We start from the raw sequence: 20,718 nt of genomic DNA on the forward strand, positions 1-20,718 counted from the left end.
CAGTGTCCGGTGTAATCGCTGGTCGGTGCAGGCTTGATGGGCCGAAGGGCCTGTTTACACGCTGCATCTCCATAGTTTAAAGTGAGATGATAGAAGAAAAGAAGAAAAAAGTAAAAGACACAGAATGCTGGAGTAACTCAGCGGGCCAGGCAGCATCTCTGGATAGACGACGTATCAGGACGAGAGACTCCCTCAGTGATGGAAGAACATAATTCGGAAAACACTGTGGTGGCTGGAAATAAAGAGGGAACGATCGTTTTCGTAGCAATTGTGACTTTTTCCATTTATTTTTTTCCTTACAAAATATACAGATCTGGATGGCTGGGCGCTTTCTGTGCCACGATGAGAGAGAAACACAAACCAAAGGGGGGGGGGGGTTCTCGGTAGATGGTTGGGAATGAACATGCTGTCACGAACAACTGGTACAAGGCTAGGCTGTGCCTCTGTTAGCGAGGGGAGGCGGGTGGCAGCCTGGGCAGTTACGAGTGGACTCTTGGCAGCGGCAAACAATGTTGCCATCCTGGGGGGGGGGGGGGGAGATGGATGGGGGGCACGCAAGTGTGTGGGTGTCTGTCCATGCAAGCATGCACCTCAGGGGGCGTGACGGTCATTAGCTTCTTGGTTTGGGGGAGATGGGGTTTGGGGTGGGTGGGGGTTCCCTGTGGAAATGTTGGGGGGGGGGGGGGGGGGTGGGGGCGGGAAGAAGCACGCTGTCAATCGACCTCGGGTCCCTATGGGGAAACCCGCTCCGAGGAAGTTTCACGGGAGCTTTGAGAGGGGAAGGCAGAGGCTGCCTCTGGAACGCCGAGGGGCTGTGGGAATAAATCGAGGGTTATCGCAGTGTTAAAGGGACTATACAAAAACACACACACATGCAAAATTACCTTTCCAATCCCTCTGGGATGGCATGACCATTTAACGTCATTGAACATAGAACGGTGCAGCACGGGTAAAGGCCCAGCCCCTGTGCACAACATGATGCCAAGACCAACTCCTGCACGTGATCCATATTCCTCCATTCCCTGCATATCCATGCTCCTGCCCAAACCTTTCCTCAATGCCTCTCGGATAACTACCTCCACCACCACCCCAGCCGCGCCACCCACCACCCTCCCTGTAAAAACAATTTTAAAACGTTTTTAAATGCCCCCATTGTATCTGTCCCCACCACCACCCCGGCAGTGCTGTTCCAGGCACCCACTACAACTCTGTGTAAAAAACAACAAACTTGCCCCGCATTTAAGCGATGTCCTCTGCTGTTTGTTATCTGCACCCTTAGAAAAACGTTGTAACCGTCTACCTTGTTTGTGCCTCTCAATGTTATATGTTACTTATCGCAGGTCTTCCCTTGACCTCTGACTTGTGCAGGGACAGCACGGGTTAGATACAGAGTGAAGCTCCCTCTACACTGTCCCAGGGCAGGGGCAGCACGGGTTAGATACAGAGTGAAGCTCCCTCTACACAGTCCCACCACACACTCCCAGGGCAGGGGCAGCATGGGTTAGATACAGAGTGAAGCTCCCTCTATACTGTCCCAGGGCAGGGACAGCACGGGTTAGATACAGAGTGAAGCTCCCTCTACACTGTCCCAGGGCAGGGGCAGCACGGGTTAGATACAGAGTGATGCTCCCGCTACACTGTCCCGTCGCACACTCCCAGGGCAGGGGCAGCATGGGTTAGATACAGAGTGAAGCTCCCTCTACACTGTCCCGTCGCACACTCCCAGGGCAGGGGCAGCACGGGTTAGATACAGAGTGATGCTCCCTCTACACTGTCCCATGGCAAGGACAGCATTTTGTAAACACAGCAAAGCTCCCCTCCACTCTCTCAACATTGTTTTTAAGTCGCATTGAATGCATTTGACGATTTTCCAGATCTTGCTCTGTCTAGGGTATATTGTTTACCCTCTTGGGGTGAACGGTAGGCTTTGAACAATTTGGGTCACAGGTTCCTGTTCTTGACTGAGCTTAGGTACAGAGTGATGCTTCTCACAGCAGTTGCAGACCAATGTAAATTCTTGCACAAATTAATTTTCTGCAGTAGTTGACAACTGGATTTCCCACAGAGATGGCTGTGTGGATTAGTAGGCCCGAGTAAAGCCTGAACCTTTCTTGCAGATTCTGTAGTGGTAGAAATGGTATGGCTCAGCAATCAGTTGGCTAACATTGGTAAACAAGCCAAATCAATACTTTGGAGTTTTTACTGCCGTAAAGCTATTGAACTGGTTGTTGCAATACAGCAATGTCAGTCAGTGTAGACTCACACTTGGAGCCCAAAAATAAGACACAAACCTGACATCAACAGTTAAAGAAGGGTGGCACAGTGGCGCAGCGGTGGAGTTGCTGCCTTACAGCCCCAGCGATCCGGGTTCGATCCTGACTACGGGTGCTGTCTGTACAGAGTTTATACGTTCTCCCCGTGACCTTGTGGGTTTTCTCTGGGTGCTCCGGTTTCCTCCCACATTCCAAAGACGAGCAGGTTTATATAACATTGGCTTTGGTAAAATTGTAAATTGTCACTAATGTGTAGAATAGTGATGGTAGACGGGGTAATCGCTGGTCGGTGCAATCTCAGTGGGCCGAAGGGCCTGTTTCCGCACTGTATCTGTAAACTGAACATAAACTAACCGAAAAGTTGGAAAGCAAGTCTGAGACACTGTCAAACTTACAGCAGGAATTTACTTCAAAGCTTAAGGCTCCTTTTGTATTCAAAGTACTTCCTTGTCCCTTTTTCCGTTGACTCCATCTCCACCTCACGCTGCCTCGGAAAAGCAGCCAAGATAACTCAAGACCCACCCCAGTCGTTCCTTCCTGGCGCGGATACTCTGTATACTTTGTGACTGTATCAGCGCCCTTATGTGGCGACTATTTGCATACCTTGGGTATGCAAGCAAAGAATTTCACGCTGACTTATCACATGTGACAATAAAGCATTCATTCATTCTCTCCGCTCCCGTCCGGCAGAAGGTACAGAAGCTTGAAAGCACACACCACTAGACTTAGGAACAGCTTCTTCCCCTCTATTATCAGGTTTCTGAACAGTCCTTCCATTAGCTAGGGTACTGTTCGATTCACCTCTACCCCATTGCAGACATTGAACTTTGTCTCTGGAACTGATTCGCTACAATGCTGAGAACTGTATTCTGCACTCTGTATCTTCCCCTTTGCTCTGCCTGTGTACTTGAGTTTGAACTGATTGCATGGTCTATCTGATCTGCTTGGATAACATGCGAAACAAAGCTTTTCATTGATAGATCAAAAGGCAGGAAACATGTTCCCAATGTTGGGGGAGTCCAGAACAAGGGGCCACAGTTTAAGAATAAGGGGTAGGCCATTTAGAACTGAGATGAGGAAAAACTTTTCAGTCAGAGAGCTGTGAATCTGTGGAATTCTCTGCCTCAGAAGGCAGTGGAGGCCAATTCTCTGGATGCTTTCAAGAGAGAGCTAGATAGAGCTCTTAAAGATAGTGGAGTCAGGGGATATGGGGAGAAGGCAGGAATGGGGTACTGATTGTGAATGATCAACCATGATCACATTGAATCGAAGGGCTCGAAGGGCCGAATGGCCTCCTCCTGCACCTATTGTCTATTGTAAACCTAAATCTAAACCTAGGAAACCTTGGATGTAGAGAGGATGTTAAGAGTAGTGGGAGAGTCAAGGACCAGATGGCGCATCCTCAAAATAAAACAACGTACCTTTAGAAAAAGGAAAACCTACTTATTAAATTTGCTGGAGTAATTCAGCAGGTCAGACACCATCTCTGGAGAAAAGGAATGGGTGACGTTTCAGGTCGGAACCCTTCTTCAGACTGAGAATCAGGGGAGAGTGAAACTAGAGGAATGAGAAGGTTCAGAACAAATCAGAGCCAACACCGATGACCAAGGAAAGGTGGAGCCCACAATGGTCCATTGTTGGTTGTGGGAGAGGTGATAACAAAGAGATATACGGATGCAAACTGTGGAACTGGCAGGACGACTAGGGTGGGGGAGGGGTGGAGAGAGAGGGAATAGAGGGGTTACTTGAAATGAGTAAAATCAATGTTCATACTGCTGGATTGTAAGCTGCCCAAGTCACCTATTCTCCAGAGATGCTGCCTAACCCTTTCCCTTTCAACCCCATACTCCTGCCTTCTCCCCATAACCCCTGACACTCTTACCAATCAAGTATCTGTCAATCTCCACCTTGATAAATGACTTGGTTTCCACAACCATCTTTGGCAATGAATTCCACAGATTCATGACCCTCTGACGAAAGAACTTCCTACTCATCTCCATTCTAAAGGTACGTCCTTTTATTCTGAGGCTGCACCCTCTGGTCCTAGACTCTCCTACGAGTGGAAACATCAGCTCCACATCCAATAAATCCAGGCCTTTCACTATTTGGTAAGTTTCAATGAGGTCTCCCCCTCATCTTTTTAAACTCAAGCGAGTACAGGCCCAGTTCCGTCAAACGCTCATCATACATTAACCCAATCATCCCCGGGATCATTCTCGTAAACCGGCTCTGGATTGAGGGAGCAATTCTCCTCATGAGAATTCTCATTGTGGAATGTGCTGCCGGAGGAGGTAGTTGAGGCAGATGCTATCACAACGTTTAAGAAACATTTAGATAGATACATGCATGGATAAGACAGGTCTAGAAGGATATGGGCCAAATGCAGGCAGGTGGGACTAGTGTAGATGGGGCATTTGGGTCGGTGTGGGCATGTTGGACTTAAAAGACCTGTTTCCTTGCTGCACGACTCGATGAGTGAGGAATTTCTACTCGATGGGAGGAATTCTCATCCCGAATGAGAAATCCTCGTTCTGAGCAAAGAATTCTCAATCCAAGTGCGAAATTCCCATACTCAGCGAGAAATTCGCATTCTGAGCGAGGAATTCTCAGCCTCCTGTTCAGATACACCCGGCAGCACTGTGGCCTCTTTCAACCCACGATCTATGTGCGCTTCCCATTCTCGGGCCCCAAAAGGTCACGGCTTCCACGACTCGGTGGTTGATCGGCATATCTTTGACACCGACGGCCCAAGCTCTGGAATTCCCTCCTGGAATCTCTCTGCCCGCCTTCGATACACTCCTTAAAAACACATTTAGAAGTAAGTGTTTGATCAGCTCCGTCAATTAGCCCTTCCTGGACTCGCTGTCAAGTTGCAATTGTTAACATTCCCATGAGAAGACTTTTACACTTTTCAATGACTTATTGTTGTTATAGAAACGCAAATTGGTGCACACTCCTGGGGTGATAATATCTTGCCCAATAAACCCAAGTCCTAAATGCATAGGTTATGTTGTGAGATCCGCAATGTCCTCCCCACCCCCCAAAAGTTTAGTTTAGTTTAGTTTATTATCACGTGGACCGATGTACAGCGAAAAGCTTTTTTGTTGCCCTCTGCACTGTCCCACTGCACTCTCCCAGTGACAGGTTAGATGCAGAGCGAAGCTCCCCCTACATTATCCCATGAGGTTTTCTTCAGATCAGTGTGGTTACAGTTTAAACTCAGGCAACAAAGCTGAATGGAGCAAGGAAGACATTTAGTCACCAGCGAGGTTTTGTTTTGTTGGCCAGACTTCTTACAGCAAAGCAAGGGGTCAGATGGAAGGGTTGGTCTGTGGTGGTCCGCCCTCTCGTTTCCCCCATGCAACGCGGCATTGTTGTGTAAAGATGCTTTCCGTGTGTGTCCCAGTAGCATGCTGTGAAGATCTATGTCCTCTTCACTTTACGCCCCACAGTCGTAGCTCCGCGAGATTCCACCGCGGTGCTTCTCCGCGTACTCCAGCAGTTCATGTCAAGTGCGTGAAAAATATAAAAGGTCCGTCGCAGAGGGGCCTTGTTCTCTCCTTCTCCCTCTCTCCTTGTCCGTGGTCAGTGCAACGTCCAACCCTTCTCCTCCCCCACACCGCCAAGTCAAGTTCGGTTGCCAGAAGTTGAAGGTCCCTGTTGGAGAAATTGGACGACCCAGGTCGGCCCACCAAGGTCAGAGGGCGAGGAGTCAGAGGTCAGGCGGTCCTGACCTCCGCTCCACCTCCCACCTCTAGATGACGTTCTCAAAAAGCTGCATTGACTTCATGATGTTCTCATCCTGAGGGCAAATGAGGAAGATAACAGTTAGTGATCAACGTACACACTCACGGTGCACATGTATTCACTCCCACTCACACATTCACCCACTCACACTCTTACTCACACCCACTCACTAACACTCGCACACATTCACTCTCACACTTGCACCCATTCATTAAATCACTCACACACAACCACTCACATACACTCACTCCCACATATCCATTCACTCACACTCTCACTCACACCCTCTCTCGCACACATTCACTAACACACTCTCACACACCCATTCACTAACACACCTATCCATTCACTCACACTCTCATGCACTCAAATTCACTCACTCTCACACCCATTCACTAACGCACACGTCCATTCACTCATGCTGTCACTAATACATATGCACAAAACCAGTTTGTTCTGCCTTACACACACATTCCCTAACACACACTTACACGTGCATTCATTGACACATTCGCCAGCACACTAACACACTATTACTAACATGTGCACCAGCACTCACTAACACACACACAAGCACACTCACTAACACACACAGGCACCAGCACACTCACTCACTCACTCACTCACTCACTCACATGAACCAGCACACTTATTGACATGCACACACACACGAGCGCACACACACACCAGCACACTCACATGCACCAGCGCACACACACATGCACACGCATTCACACTCACGAACACGCACATACACACGCTAACACACTTACACATTCCCCAACTCATTCACCAGTGCACTCACTTGCACGCACACGCTCACTCACATTCACTTATACACATTTGCACACATTCACCAACTCAGATCCCCAGCATACTCACTAACACACACATTCACTAACACACTCATCCATTCACCAACTTACATATACCTTTAGAAAGGAGATGAGGAGGAATTTATTTAATCAGAGGGCGGTGAATCTGTGGAATTCATTGCCACAGACGGCTGTGGAGGCCGTCATTGGGTATTTTAAAGGCTGAGATTGACCGGTTCCTGATTAGTAAGGGTGTCAGGGATTATGGGGAGAAGGCAGGACAATGGGGTGGAGAGGATAAGACAGATCAGCCATGATTGAACGGTGGAGCTATGGGTATGCCATAAGGAGTTGAAACCACTGAATTGGAGGGATGGGTGTGAAAGGAGATGAGGTTTCACACTTGTGCAACTATCTCCTGGAACTTGGTATCTCACCTTCTGGCAGGTTTCGATGAATTCTTCAACAGTTACTACCCCGTCCCGATTTTTGTCCATTTTCTGAGGAGCACAAAGAGATACAAAGTGAAGTCAGAACACAAACAAACGTCTGAAGCTTAATAATATTCACTGCAAAACACAAAGTGCTGGAGGATCTCAACGGGTCAGGCAGTATTTGTGGAGGGAATGGTTAGTTTAGTTTCAGAGATATACAGAGTGGAAACGAGGCCTTCAGCCCACCGTGTCCGCACCGACCATTGATCACCTATACACCAGCTCTATCCTATACACTAGCAACAATTTTACCAAAATCAATTAACCTACAAACTTGCACTTCTTTGAAGGGTGGGGGAAACCGGAGCACCCGGAGGAAACCCATGCGGTCACAGGGAGAACGCACAAACTTAGTACAGACAGCACCTGTAGTCAGGAACGAACCCGGGTGTCTGGTGCTGTGAGGCAGCAACTCTACCGCTGCACCTTGGCAATATTTGAGGAGTGAATGGACAGATGATGTTTTGGGTCGGCACCTTCTTCAGACTGAAGACCTTCCATCAGTCTGAAGAAAGGACCCAACCAGAAAGGTCTCCCGCCTGTTCCCTCCATAGATGCTGCCTGACCCGCCGAGTTCCTCCAGCACTTTGCGTTTCGATTGTCCAGAACCTGCAGTTCCTTCGTTTTCGAAGAATATTCACTGTGCAAGTTTTGAAATAACCACATAGGTTAGTAGTACAGTACAGAAATGAAGTTTATTAATGAACAATTCCTTGTTCAGGAAACTTGAGTTAATGAGCAGAACAACTGTCCCAGCATGCACTCCCTGAGCAGGGACTGCACGGGTTAGATACAGAGTGAAGCTCCCTCTGCACTGCCCCATTGATCTCAGCCAGTAACACTCACCTGGAAGAAGGTCTCCACATGCTCCTGTGGTGATTCATCCCTCACTGTTGGGTAGGTGTACTTCCCCATCATATCGTATATGGATTTCATAATGTCCAACATTTCCTTGAAAGTAAATCAGACCAAAAGACCTTAGTCAGATGTAATGAGTCCCACGTCGCCTCACATCAACATCTCACGCACATGTAGCTCATGCTTGGAACGAGTGCTAGACTGACTCTTCCCAACTCCGACAGATGCACCATAGAAAATATCCAACCTAGATGTTTGATTTAATTAGTTGATTCATTTAGTTTATTGTCACGTGTACCGATGTGCAGTGAAAAGCTTTTTTGTTGAGTGCTATCCAGTCAGCTGAAAGGCTGTACATGATTACAATCAAGCCGTCCATGGTTAACAGATACAGGATAAAGGGAATAACCTTTAGTGCAAGTTAAAGTCAGATTAAAAATAGTCCGATTTCCCTAATTTCAAGTAAATCCTGCATTCCCTCCCCTCCCCTCCCTCACCACCCTCCCCTACCCTTGTCGTTCTAACAGTTTCACTGTTGGCATCCTTGTATCCCTCTTGTTATCACACCTTCCCCAGACAACAATGGCCCTGATTTGTGCTGGGCTTTTCTGGCCTCCAGTTTACATCTTCCCCTCACTCAGCCCTCCCCACTTTCAGTCTGAAGAAAAAGGCTCCCGACCCGAATCATCACCTATTCCTTTTCTCCAGAGATGCTGCCTGGCCTGCTGAGTTACTCCAGCACTTTGTGTCTATCTGGATATATCGCAGTTTGATTTGGCTGCAGCTCCACCCAAGACCGCCCAAGACATTGCAAGTAGTGGATGTGGTTCAGTCCATCACATAAACCAGCCTTACCCTCCCCCCTCCCCCCATCGACTCCACCTACACTTCATGATCCCTCGGGAAAGCAGCCAACATAATCAAGGACCACTCACACCCCGGCCATTCCCTCCTCTCCTGTTGGGCAGAAAGTACTGAACCCTGAAAGCATGTTCCTCCAGATTTAAGAAACTAGTGTAGGGACATATGGATTGGCCAGGTAGTCTAGAACCCTCGGATTGGTTTACGGATCACGCGGTGCGGGAGCGCGAGGTATTTGAGTGTCTGGCGCCAAACTCGAGTAGAGATTAGATTAGTGAGCGAAGTTAGTGTGTGTCCAAAAGTAAGCACGTTGCGTTTGTCACGGGTTTTATCAACAATAAAGCCTTTGGATAATATCGCTCGTTTGGACTCACTACATTGGTGACCTCGAACGTAGGAATTGAAGCAGCAGCATGTCGCAGGCGGGAGCGAGCGCGGGCGAGATTCATCTACCGCCGTTCTGGGCCCATCAGCCGCACCTGTGGTTTGTGCAGGCGGAATCCCAGTTCCATCTTAAAAGGGTGGAGAAAGACCAGGAGAAGTTCCACCACCTGGTGAGCTGTCTGCAGGCGGAGGTGGCTGCGCGGGTCAGTCAATACCTGACCAGTCCACCCCAAACGGAGCAGTACGTGGTGCTCAAGAGGCTCCTACTGAGGACTTTTGGCTGGAGCCAGAACCAGCGGGCTCTGAAGCTCCTCCATTTACCAGAGCTGGGGCAGCGGCTACCGTCGGAGTTGACGACCGAGATGCTGACCTTGGTGGGCGACCATCAGCCGTGCATGGTTTTCGAAGCGGCTTTTCGGGAGAAACTACCCCGGGACGTCAGGCTAGTGTTGGCCGACGTCTCGTTTGAAGATCCGGTAGCATTCGCCTAGAAAGCCGACGCGCTCGTCAGGGAGCGGCACACCCGAGACGACTCGGTTAATTGGGTCTCGAGGCCCAGCGGCAGTCGGTGGAGCGGCCGAGAGAGCGACGCATCGGCCGCTATTTCGCAGTCAGCCAGCCAAGAAGGGGCTGCGGAACATGTTTATTGGTCGCGGGCTCGAGCAACAGGGCCGAATAGGCGCGGCTGGTGTTTCTTCCATCGGCGGTGGGGCAGTGAGGCTCGAAGCTGCAGAGCCCCGTGTTCGTTTCCGGGAAATGCCTGGGCCGATCGAATGTAGAGGCAGTCTCGATTGGCCGTAATTGCCGCCTCTATGTGACGGACCAAGGTACCGGGATCGTGTTTCTGGTGAATACGGGAGCGGTTGTGAGTATTGTGCCCCCCTATGACAGCGAAGTTCAAGCGGGGGGGAAGGGGCCGCCCCTCATTGCGGTGAACGGCAGCCCCATCCGCACTTACGGTAAAAGGGCTGTCCCTGTCCTTCGAGTCCAGGACCTACCGTTGGGATTTCAGCGTTGCGGATGTGGGCCAGGCCATTTTGGGTGTGGATTTCCTATGGGCGTTTTCGTTGGTCGTAGACGTCTGCGGGAGGGGCCTGCAGCCCTCGGCCGACGTACGGCCCCGAAGTACGGGGCCTGCAGCCCCTCCAAGCGCCGCCCCACCCAGTTCAGCGATCCAGGCCATCACGGCCCCCGGTCAGTTCGATGCGGTCCTAGCGGAGTTCCCGCAGTTCCTCGTTCAGCGGTTCGATGCACCTTCCGAGAAGCATGGGGTGGTGCATTTCATTCCGACCGAGGGGCCGCCGGTTTTTGCCCGGGCACGGCGCCTCCCACCCGAAAAGCTGGCCATGGCTCGAGAGGAGTTCCTGAACTTGGAGAGGCTGGGAATTGTGCGGCCTTCGAGTAGTCCATGGGCCTCCCCCTTGCATATGGTTTCCAAAACATCTGGGGGGTGGAGACCATGTGGGGATTTCCGACGACTTAACGCAGCAACACGGCCGAACCGCTACCCGATTCCGCACATACAGGACTTCTCAGCTAGCCTGGAGGGGGCTACAATTTTTTCTAAGATCGATTTGGTGCGGGGATATCATCAGATCCCGGTCCACCCGCCGGACATTCCAAAGACGGCTACCATTACTCCGTTCGGATTGTTTGAGTGGTTGCGCATGCCTTTCGGCCTTAAAAACGCAGCTCAGGCATTCCAGCGTCTGATGGACTGGGTGGGTCGAGGTTTGCCGTTCGTGTTTATTTATCTCGATGACATTTTGATTGCCAGCCGTTCGGTCCAGGAGCACTTAGTCCACCTCCGCACTATATTCCAGAGGCTGCAGGACCACGGCCTGATTCTGCACCCGGACAAATGCCAATTCGGCCTGTCGGTGGTAGATTTTTTGGGTCACCGGGTTACATCGGCCGGAGCCACCCCTTTGCCAGCTAAGGTGGACGCGGTCCGCTCTTTTCCACGCCCTATGACCATCAAGGGTTTGCAGGAATTCGTGGGCATGGTGAACTTTTATCACCGGTTCGTGCCTGCAGCAGCTCGGGTCATGCGCCCCCTTTTTCAATGCCTCGCGGGTAACCCCGCAGAGTTGGTATGGTCCGCATCTGCAGAGACGGCTTTTGTCGCGGTCAAACAGGCCCTCGCCAACGCCACCATGCTGGTGCACCCACGCTCCTCCGCCCCCACGGCTCTGACGGTGGACGCCTCAGACGTGGCGGTGGGTGGGGTTTTGGAGCAGCAGGTCGAAGGTCGCTGGCAGCCCCTGGCGTTTTTCAGCCGGCAGCTCTCGCGAGCCGAGCTCAAATACAGTGCGTTTGATAGGGAGCTCCTGGCCCTCTATTTAGCAGTCCGCCACTTCCGTTATTTTTTGGAAGGCCGCTCTTTTGTGGCCTATACGGATCACAAACCTCTGACATTCGCTTTTGCTAAGGTTTCTGATCCGTGGTCAGCTCGCCAGCAGCGGCACCTCACCCTGATTTCGGAGTTTACCACCGATGTCCGTCATATTGCGGGTAGGCTTAATGCTGTTGCTGATGCCCTGTCCCGGCTGGCCATTCCCTCTGTAGCTGTGGTAGGTGGACAGGTGGATTTCCAGGAACTAGCGGAGGCTCAGCGCCTGGAAGGAACTGCCGCGGTGTACGCCTCCACAGCCTCGGGACTGCGTTTGGAACAGGTGGCGTGTGGCCCCACAGGTACCAAGTTGTGGTGTGACATTTCCCTTCCACACCCTCGCCCGGTGGTGCCTGCCGCCCTGCGGCGTAAGGTTTTTGAGGCCATTCATGGCCTGGCACATCCGTCCATCAGGGCGACTTCAGCCATGGTGGCCGCCCGGTTTGTCTGGCACGGCCTGCGGAAGCAAGTGGCAGCCTGGGCACGTGCCTGCATTCCGTGCCAAACCTCCAAAGTTCATCGCCATGTCCAGCCCCCATACCAGAGATTCGAGGTTCCCCCCTTCCGTTTTTTCCACATCCATGTGGATTTGGTGGGTCCATTGCCCTATTCTAGGGGTTATACTCATCTCCTGACGGTGGTTGATCGGTTTACACGTTGGCCGGAGGCGCTCCTGTTGTCGGACACCTCGGCAGCCTCCTGTGCACGGGCCCTGGCGTTGCATTGGGTGGCCCGTTTCGGCGTCCCGGCTATCATCACCACGGATCGGGGGGCCCAGTTCACCTCGTCCCTCTGGGCCGCGCTGGCACAGCTGTATGGGTCTCGCTTACAGCAGACCACCGCCTACCCTCCCCAGGCCAACGGGATGGTTGAGCGCTTCCATCGGCAGCTTAAGGCATCCCTCTGTGCCCGCCTGACCGGCCACAATTGGGCTGACCAGCTGCCTTGGGTCCTCCTCGGCATTCGTACGGCCCCAAAGGCCGAGCTAGGCACATCCTCGGCCGAGCTCGTCTACGGTTCGCCCCTGCGGGTGCCAGGTGACATTCTCCCTTCCACTCCTGCCTTGCCGCCGTCCGTCACGTCGGTTTTGGGTTCCCTCCGGGCACGGGTAGGTTCTCTGGCTCCAGTCCCGACCTCCAGGCACGGAAGCACGGCAGTCCACGTCCCGTCGGACTTGCGGGACTGTGATTTCGTGTTCCTGCGGAAAGATTCCCACCGCCCCCCTCTTCGGCCGGTTTACCAGGGCCCGTTCCAGGTGCTTAGAAGAGGAGCTGTCACCTTCACCTTGCAGGTGGGAAATCGCCAGGAGCTCGTTTCGGTATCCCGGCTCAAGCCGGCCCATTTGGACCAGGACCTCCCCGTGTCGGTGGCGCAGCCTCCGCGCCGGGGCCGGCCTATGGCCGCCCCACTGGTCCCGCCAGCGGCGCCCTGTTTGCCACCTCTCGGCCCCCCGCCGCCTATGGTTGGGCCCGGGCTGCCGTTGCCGATCAAGCGCTCTCCGTCGCCTACGCCCTCCGCTCCCATGGCCCCTCCATCGCCTCTAGCGGCGGCGCCCTCCCCGCCTCCTGTCACGTTGGCGGTGTCGGCTTCCCCCCTCTGTACACGTTCCGGGAGGGAGGTCTGGGCGCCCGTCAGGTATGGTTTCGAGGGTTCTGGGGGGGGGTCATGTAGGGACATACGGATTGGCCAGGTAGTCTAGAACCCTCGGATTGGTTTACGGATCACGTGGTGCGGGAGCGCGAGGTATTTGAGTGTCTGGCGCCACACTCGAGTAGAGATTAGATTAGTGAGCGAAGTTAGTGTGTGTCCAAAAGTAAGTGCGTTGCGTTTGTCACGGGTTTTATCGACAATAAAGTCTTTGGATAATATCGCTCGTTTGGACTCACTGCACTAGCTTCTTTATCGCTGTTTTCAGCCTCTTGAATGAACATCTCATACACACCAAAGGTGAATTCCCAATCCTCCAAACTATCTTATTGCAGCCCTTGCACTTTTTTTCTATCTGCACTTTCTCTGTAGCTGTCACACGATAATCTGCAGTCTGTCTATTTTCTCTTTTGCACTATCTAATGCACTCATGTCTGCACGATTTGCCTGGATAGCGCACAAAACAAAGTGTATCACTGTGGCTTGGCACACGTGATACAATAAACCCAAACCAATGCAATCATGAGGGCTGGAAAGCTGGAGCCAGAAAGAGTGGAGAGAGGATTTACGAGGATGTTACCAGGATTTGAGGGGCTGAGCTATCGGGAGAGATTGGGCAGGCTAGGAGCGCAAGAGGATGACAAAATCACAAGAGTTGTAGATAGGGAGGGTGAATGCACACAGTCTTTTACTCAGAATAGGGGAATCAAGAAACAGAGGACGGAGGTTTAAGCTGAGAGAGGGACAAGATTTTATTTCTCACACTCCCCCTCTCTCTCACACTCTGCCTCTCAGTTATCTCTCACACTCCCCCTCTCTCTCACTCTCTCCCTCTCTCTCACTCTCCCCCCTCTCCCCCCACACTCACCCTCACTCTCCCCCTCTCTCTCACTCCCCCCCTATATCTCCCACTCTCCCCTATCTCTCCCACTCTCCCCCTCTCTCTCACTCTCCCCCTCTCTCTCACTCTCCCCTATCTCTCTCACTCTCCCCCTCTCTCACACTGTCCCCCTCTCTCACTCTCCCCCCCTCTCCCCCACACTCACCCTCACTCTCCCCCTCTCTCTCACTCCCCCCTATCTCTCTCACTCCCCCCCTATCTCTCCCACTCTCCCCTCTCTCTCCCACTCTTCCCTATCTCTCACATTTCCCCTCTTTCACACTTTCTCTCTCACATGCTCTCCCTCCCTCTCCCCCCCCTCACACATGCCTCCTCTCTCACACTCTCTCCCTCTCCTTCATCCTCTCACTCTCCCTCTCTCACACTTCCATTCTCTCCCTCACTCTCCCCCTCATTTGCCAGTTCACTCTCCCTCTCCCTCTCACTTCCATTCTCTGACACTCTCCTCCTTCGTGCTCTCCCCCTCTCTCTCTCTCTCTCTCTCCCTGTCCCTCATACTTCCCCTCTCTTTCATGCTCACCCCTCCCACTCATGTAAAATGCCCAGCATTGATCCCCCCCTCACCCTGCCCCATCCATTACCTCCCTGGTGATGCAGCCATCTTTATTTAAGTCGTACAGATTGAACGCCCAGTTCAATTTGTCATCCATGGAACCGCGAAGGATCACTGACAAACCCGTTACAAAATTCTGGGGCAGAAAGAGAGAGGTGGTGAAGCGAGTGGAGCAAGTCAGCCATCAGTAACAGTCTATTCAGTGGTTAAAATAGCAGCTAGTCTGTTTAGTGCAGGGAGGTTACATGGAAACAGTCCCCCTAGTACTATTTAAATCCAAGACAGCTTTTTTTTCTGCTTGTCAATTCAAAATAACGTTTTAAGTGCTTCTCTAGTTCCTGATTGAAATCATGTTATTCTGTCTGCTGAATGCAGACAGCATTCTCTAATTCATCATTCCTGCTATATCCATTCTCCCCGTGACTGTGTGGGTTTCCTCCGGGTGTTCCGGTTTCCTCCCACATTCCAAAAATGCACAGTTTTGTAGATGAATTGGCTTGGTTAATTGTAAATTGTTTCTGGTGTGTATGATAGCACTAGTGTATGGGGTCATTGCTGGTCGGCACGGACCCGGTGGTCCGAAGAGCCTGTTTCCACGCTGTATCTCTAAAGTCCAAAGTCTTAGATATAGCTCTTAGGGCTCACGGAATCAAGGGATATGGGGGAAAAACAGGAACGCGGTACTGATTTTGGATGATCTGCCATGGCGGTGCTGGCTCGAAGGGCCAAATGGCCTACTCCTGCACCTATTTCCTGTGTTTCTAAATCTCAGCCACAGCCAGGGGAATCCCAAGGCCCTGCCGTTACATTAGACAGCACCACAATCACCATGAAAGAATTCCGGGACCTCCAGGTATTGAAGGAGGCCATTCAGCCCATTAGCCACCAACCCACTCAAACATATCCCGCCAGCTTTTAACCTCGCAAATGGATGGTCAGGCCATCTCTTCATCCTGGTACTACCACCTCTGTGTCACTTATTTCTCTCTGGCAGATTTCTAGCATCCTCGCTTTAAAAGGCCGTTTGGACAAGATGAGGAGGAAATCCCAGTGACAATCTGCCCCTCCCAATCTCCAACCCTGCGATGCCAGAAGAATTCACTTACCTCAAAGCTAACAGAGCCATTATGGTCTGTATCAAAAGCATTGAATAGGAAGTGTGCATACATGCTGGAATCTACAATGGAAAACACAGCAACTTTAGACAGGGAACAGTGAGACTGGCTTCATTATTCCACATGTCGGGGCTCACGTTGTCGACCTCCCCGTGGTGACCCCTGTCAACTGACCTCAGTCAGGCGAACGACAACAAACAGAGACGGCAGAAGCAGAAGCAGCTTCATAACTTCTGCTACCTCAAACCCAGAACAAGGGGCCACAGTTTAAGAATAAGGGGTAGGCCATTTAGAACTGAGATGAGGAAAAACCTTTTCAGTCAGAGAGTTGTGAATCTGTGGAATTCTCTGCCTCAGAAGGCAGTGGAGGCCAATTCTCTGAATGCATTCAAGAGAGAGCTAGCTAGAGCTCTTAAGGATAGCGGAGTCTGGGGGTATGGGGAGAAGGCAGGAACGGGGTACTGATTGAGAATGATCAGCCATGATCACATTGAATGGCGGTGCTGGCTCGAAGGGCCGAATGGCCTCCTCCTGCACCTATTGTCTGTTGTCTATTGTCTATAAACGCAAGAAGTAGATTCCACATGTCCAATACACAAAGTGAACAAAAGCTCCCTCTACACTGTCCCATCATGCACTCCCAGAGCAGGAACAACACGGGTTAGATACAGAGTGAAGCTCCCTCAACACAGTCCCATCACACACTCCCAGAGCGGGGACAGCACGGGTTAGATACAGAGTGAAGCTCCCTCTACACAGTCCCATCACACACTCCCAGAGCGGGGACAGCACGGGTTAGATACAGAGTGAAGCTCCCTCTACACTGTCAGCATAGGTTAGATGTTTTAGATGAAGCCCAATTTCAGCATGATTAGAGTAACACTTAGGCACGGGCTGATATATGCTCAGTGTTCGCTTCACACACCTGCCAACCAATGTCCAATACTTCAGGATAGATTCCAAACACTTTCCCACAATAATCAATGTAATTATCATAGCAAAGTCACCCTCCATTAATTTACAGGTTTAAATACACAGTGAAGCTCGTTAACAGAGTTCCATTGAACCAAAACATTAACTAAATGTACCACATTAAATAAAATGTTCAGTCATACACCGTAGATATAGGCCCTCCACCCAACTTGCCCACACCCACCAACATGCCCCATCTACACTAGTCCCACCTGCCTGCGCTTGACACATATCCCTCTAAACCTATCCTGTCCATATATGTACCTGTCCAAGTGTTTCTGTAACATTTTCAACATTTATGTGAAAGACTGGAGCGACTCGACTTGTATACACTGGAATTTAGAAGGATGGGAGGGGATCTTATTGAAACATATAAGATTATTAAGGGGTTGGACACGTTAGAGGCAGGAAACCTGTTCCCAAATGTTGGGGGAGTCCAGAACCAGGGGCCACAGTTTAAGAATAAGGGTTAGGCGATTTAGAACGGAGATGAGGAAAAACCTTTTTTCAGTCAGAGAGTTGTAAATCTGTGGAATTCTCTGTCTCAGAAGGCAGTGGAGGCCAATTCTCTGAATGCTTTCAAGAGAGAGCTAGATAGAGCTCTTAAGGATAGCGGAGTCAGGGGGTATGGGGAGAAGGCAGGAACGGGGTACTGATTGAGGATGATCAGCCATGATCACATTGAATGGTGGTGCTGTCTCGAAGGGCCGAATGGCCTCCTCCTGCACCTATTGTCTATTGTCTATAACACCTACCTCTGACAGGTCACTCCATAAATCCACTACCCTCTGTGTAGAAAAGGTAGCCTCTCAGGTTCCTATTAAATCTTTCCCCATTCACCTTAACCCTATGTCCTTTAGTTAATGATTTCCCTACCCTGCGTAAAATTTTATTTGCATTCACCTATCTATTCCCCTTATGATTCTGTACACCTCTAAAAGATCACCTCTCATCCTCTTGTGCTCCAAGGAATAAGATCCTAGCCTGCTCAACTTCTCCCTATTGAAATAAAGCATTTCTATAAAGATTTAATAAGAACCCGAGGGGCAATTCTTTCACAAAGAGGGTAGTGGGTTTATGGAACGAGCTGCCAGAGGGGGTAGTTGGGGCAGGTTCGATACCAACATTTAAAAGATCTTTGGACAGGTGCATGGATAGGATAGCTTTAGAGTTATATGGGCCAAATGCGGCAGGTGGGACTAGTATAAGTGGGGTATGTTGGACGGCATGGGCAGGTTGGGCAGAATGGCCTGTTACCACACTGTATAGTCATAACAATGACATTTGGACAGGTACATGCATAGGAAAGGTTTAGAGAGATATGGGCCAAACTAGGTGGGACTAGTGTAGATGGGGCATGTTGGTCGGTGTGGGCGGGCTGTGTTGAAGGGCCTGTTTCTGCACTGCATGACTATGACTCCATGATGGGGTTACCGGTTGGATAATTGTTACAAGTTCTGCCCTTACATGTTCTGGACCTCGAGCACAGAAGGCTGTGGAGGCCAGGCCAACGGATATATTTAAGGCAGAGATAGATAGATTCTTGATTAGCACAGGTGTTAGGGGCAATGGGGAGAAGGCAGGGGAATGGGGTTAGGAAGGAGACATAGATCAGCCACGATTGAATGGCGGAGTAGACCTGATGGTCCGAATTGCCTAATTCTACTCCTATCTCTTATGAACTTATGAACTTGTGCCCCTGGCCAGCGGGTGGAGTAGTGGGACACCACTGTATCCCCTGATGTCACTCACATTCCCACTTACCTCCTTGGGGGAAGAACTGAGAGTAGATTTGTTTAAACGTCTCTTCATTGACCACACCGCTAGGACACTCCTGGGAACAAGGAGGAAATATAGTCGTTACGTTTGATATCCAAGCCGTTCTGATAAATTTGGTTTAGTTTAGAGATACAGCGTGGGAACCAGCCCTTTGGCCACCGAGCCCACGCCGACCAGCGATCACCCTGTACGCCAGCTTTATCCTACACACTTGGGACAATTTACACGAGTTCTATCTTATCCCAGTTTTGCATCCTACACACTAGGAGCAATACACCGAAGCTAATTAACTTACAAACCCGCACGTCTTTGGGATGTGGGAGGAAACCGGAGCACCTGGAAACCCCCCCACCCCACAGGGAGAATGTACAAACTCCCCACAGACAGCAGCACCCATGGTCAATCGAATTGTCCCTAGTGTGTAGGATAGTGCTAGTGTACGGAGTGATCGATGGTCGGCGTGGACTCGGTGGGCCGAAGGGCCTGTTTAAACTAAACTAAATGGACCAGCTTAGATGGGGCATTGTAGTCGGGATTGATGCGTTGGGCTGGGGGGCATGTTTCCATGCCATGTGATTCCATGACCCTAGTATCTCGACTAAAGTATCTTATAATCAATAAAAGTTACTAAACTAAGTAATTATGTCCCTGGGTCTGTATCTCAACTCTGGGTTTAGGTCTTCCATTGAGGAACCATGAACCATTCCATCACGGTTTCTATATCCTGTTTTTTCCCACCCTTTGTTAATGAGGCTTTCTGACTCAGGTCTTTGGCTCACGAGACGCGTTATTCATTAAGAAAGCATGCCCTGTACTCATTGATTGCCCCAGCGTGTTCTCATTATTTAGAGAATAATGCAACACATCTTTAGATGGAGTACAGCACTTTCAAAGCCTTAGCGTAATACTTCGTGGGGACAGGTCCTTCGGCCCAACTTTCCCAGGCTCCCAACATTCCCCATCTCACTAGTCCCACCTGCCTGTGTTTGCCCCATATCCCTCTAAAACTAGCCTATCCATGGACCTGTCTAAATGTTTTTTAAACGTTGTGATAGTACCTGCCTCATCTGTCTCCTCCAGCAGCTCGTTGTATATTCTCACCACCCTCTGTGTAAAAATATTACCCCTCAGATTCCAATTAAATCTTTCCGCCCTCACCTTAAACCCATGTCCTCTGGTTCTTAATCCCCTACTCCGGGCAAGAGACTCTGTGCGTTTACCCAATCTATTCCCCTCATGATTTCATACACCTCTATATGATCACCCCTCACCCTCCCGCACTCCAAGGAATAGAGTCCTAGCTTGCTCAACCTCTCCCTATAGCCCAGGGCCTCGAGTTCTGACAACATCCTCGTAAATCTTCTCTGCACTCTTTCCAGCTTAACAATATCTTTCCTGCGACATGGTGACCAAAACTGGACACGATACTCTAAATACAGCCTCACCAATGTCTTGTACAACAGAGAACATGTCCACTCAAGTTCCGTACTGAATACTTTCACTGAGGAAGGCCAACGTGCTGATGGTCTTCATGACCGCACCGTCCACCTGTGATGCCACTTTGACACGAACTATGTACCTGTACTCCAGTAACGACTAATAATTGGAAGATACACCATTCCCGCTGGGGCACAGACCAAAATGTACTTTACTGCAACATCCCCCAGGCAGAGCTAGTGTTGGCCCTCTGGCTCAGTGGTGCAGCGGTAGAGTTGCTGCCTCACAGCACCAGAGACCTAGGTTCGATCCTGACTACAGGTGCTATCTCTGTGGTGTTTGCACGTTCTCCCTGTGACCGCGTGCGTTTTCTCCGGGTGCTCCAGTTTCCCCCCACACTCCGAAGACGAGCAGGTTTGTAGATTAATTGACTTCAGTAAAAATAGTAAATTGCCCCGAATGTGTCGGGGAGTGCCAGTATATGTGGGGA

The 20,718-nt window shown here is 50.7% G+C and overlaps 1 protein-coding gene across 6 annotated transcripts in view; it reads right to left on the reverse strand.

Moving 5' to 3' along the window:
* Nucleotides 1-268: 268 nt before the first annotated feature.
* LOC144601308 (A-type potassium channel modulatory protein KCNIP2) overlaps nucleotides 269-20,718 on the reverse strand; it is a 191,960-nt gene continuing 171,510 nt past the window's right edge. For all 6 annotated transcript variants that reach the window (XM_078413343.1, XM_078413341.1, XM_078413346.1 and 3 more), the window contains 6 exons: nucleotides 18,777-18,846; nucleotides 16,032-16,102; nucleotides 14,954-15,061; nucleotides 8,176-8,280; nucleotides 7,273-7,335; nucleotides 269-6,075 (listed from right to left, as the gene is read on the reverse strand). In XM_078413343.1, the coding sequence (XP_078269469.1) occupies nucleotides 6,028-6,075; nucleotides 7,273-7,335; nucleotides 8,176-8,280; nucleotides 14,954-15,061; nucleotides 16,032-16,102; nucleotides 18,777-18,846 (465 nt within the window). In that variant the 3' untranslated portion in view covers nucleotides 269-6,027. The remainder of the gene's footprint in view (nucleotides 6,076-7,272; nucleotides 7,336-8,175; nucleotides 8,281-14,953; nucleotides 15,062-16,031; nucleotides 16,103-18,776; nucleotides 18,847-20,718) is intronic.

Source organism: Rhinoraja longicauda, chromosome 16 (assembly GCF_053455715.1).
Source record: "Rhinoraja longicauda isolate Sanriku21f chromosome 16, sRhiLon1.1, whole genome shotgun sequence".
Taxonomy (NCBI): Eukaryota; Metazoa; Chordata; class Chondrichthyes; order Rajiformes; family Arhynchobatidae; genus Rhinoraja; species Rhinoraja longicauda.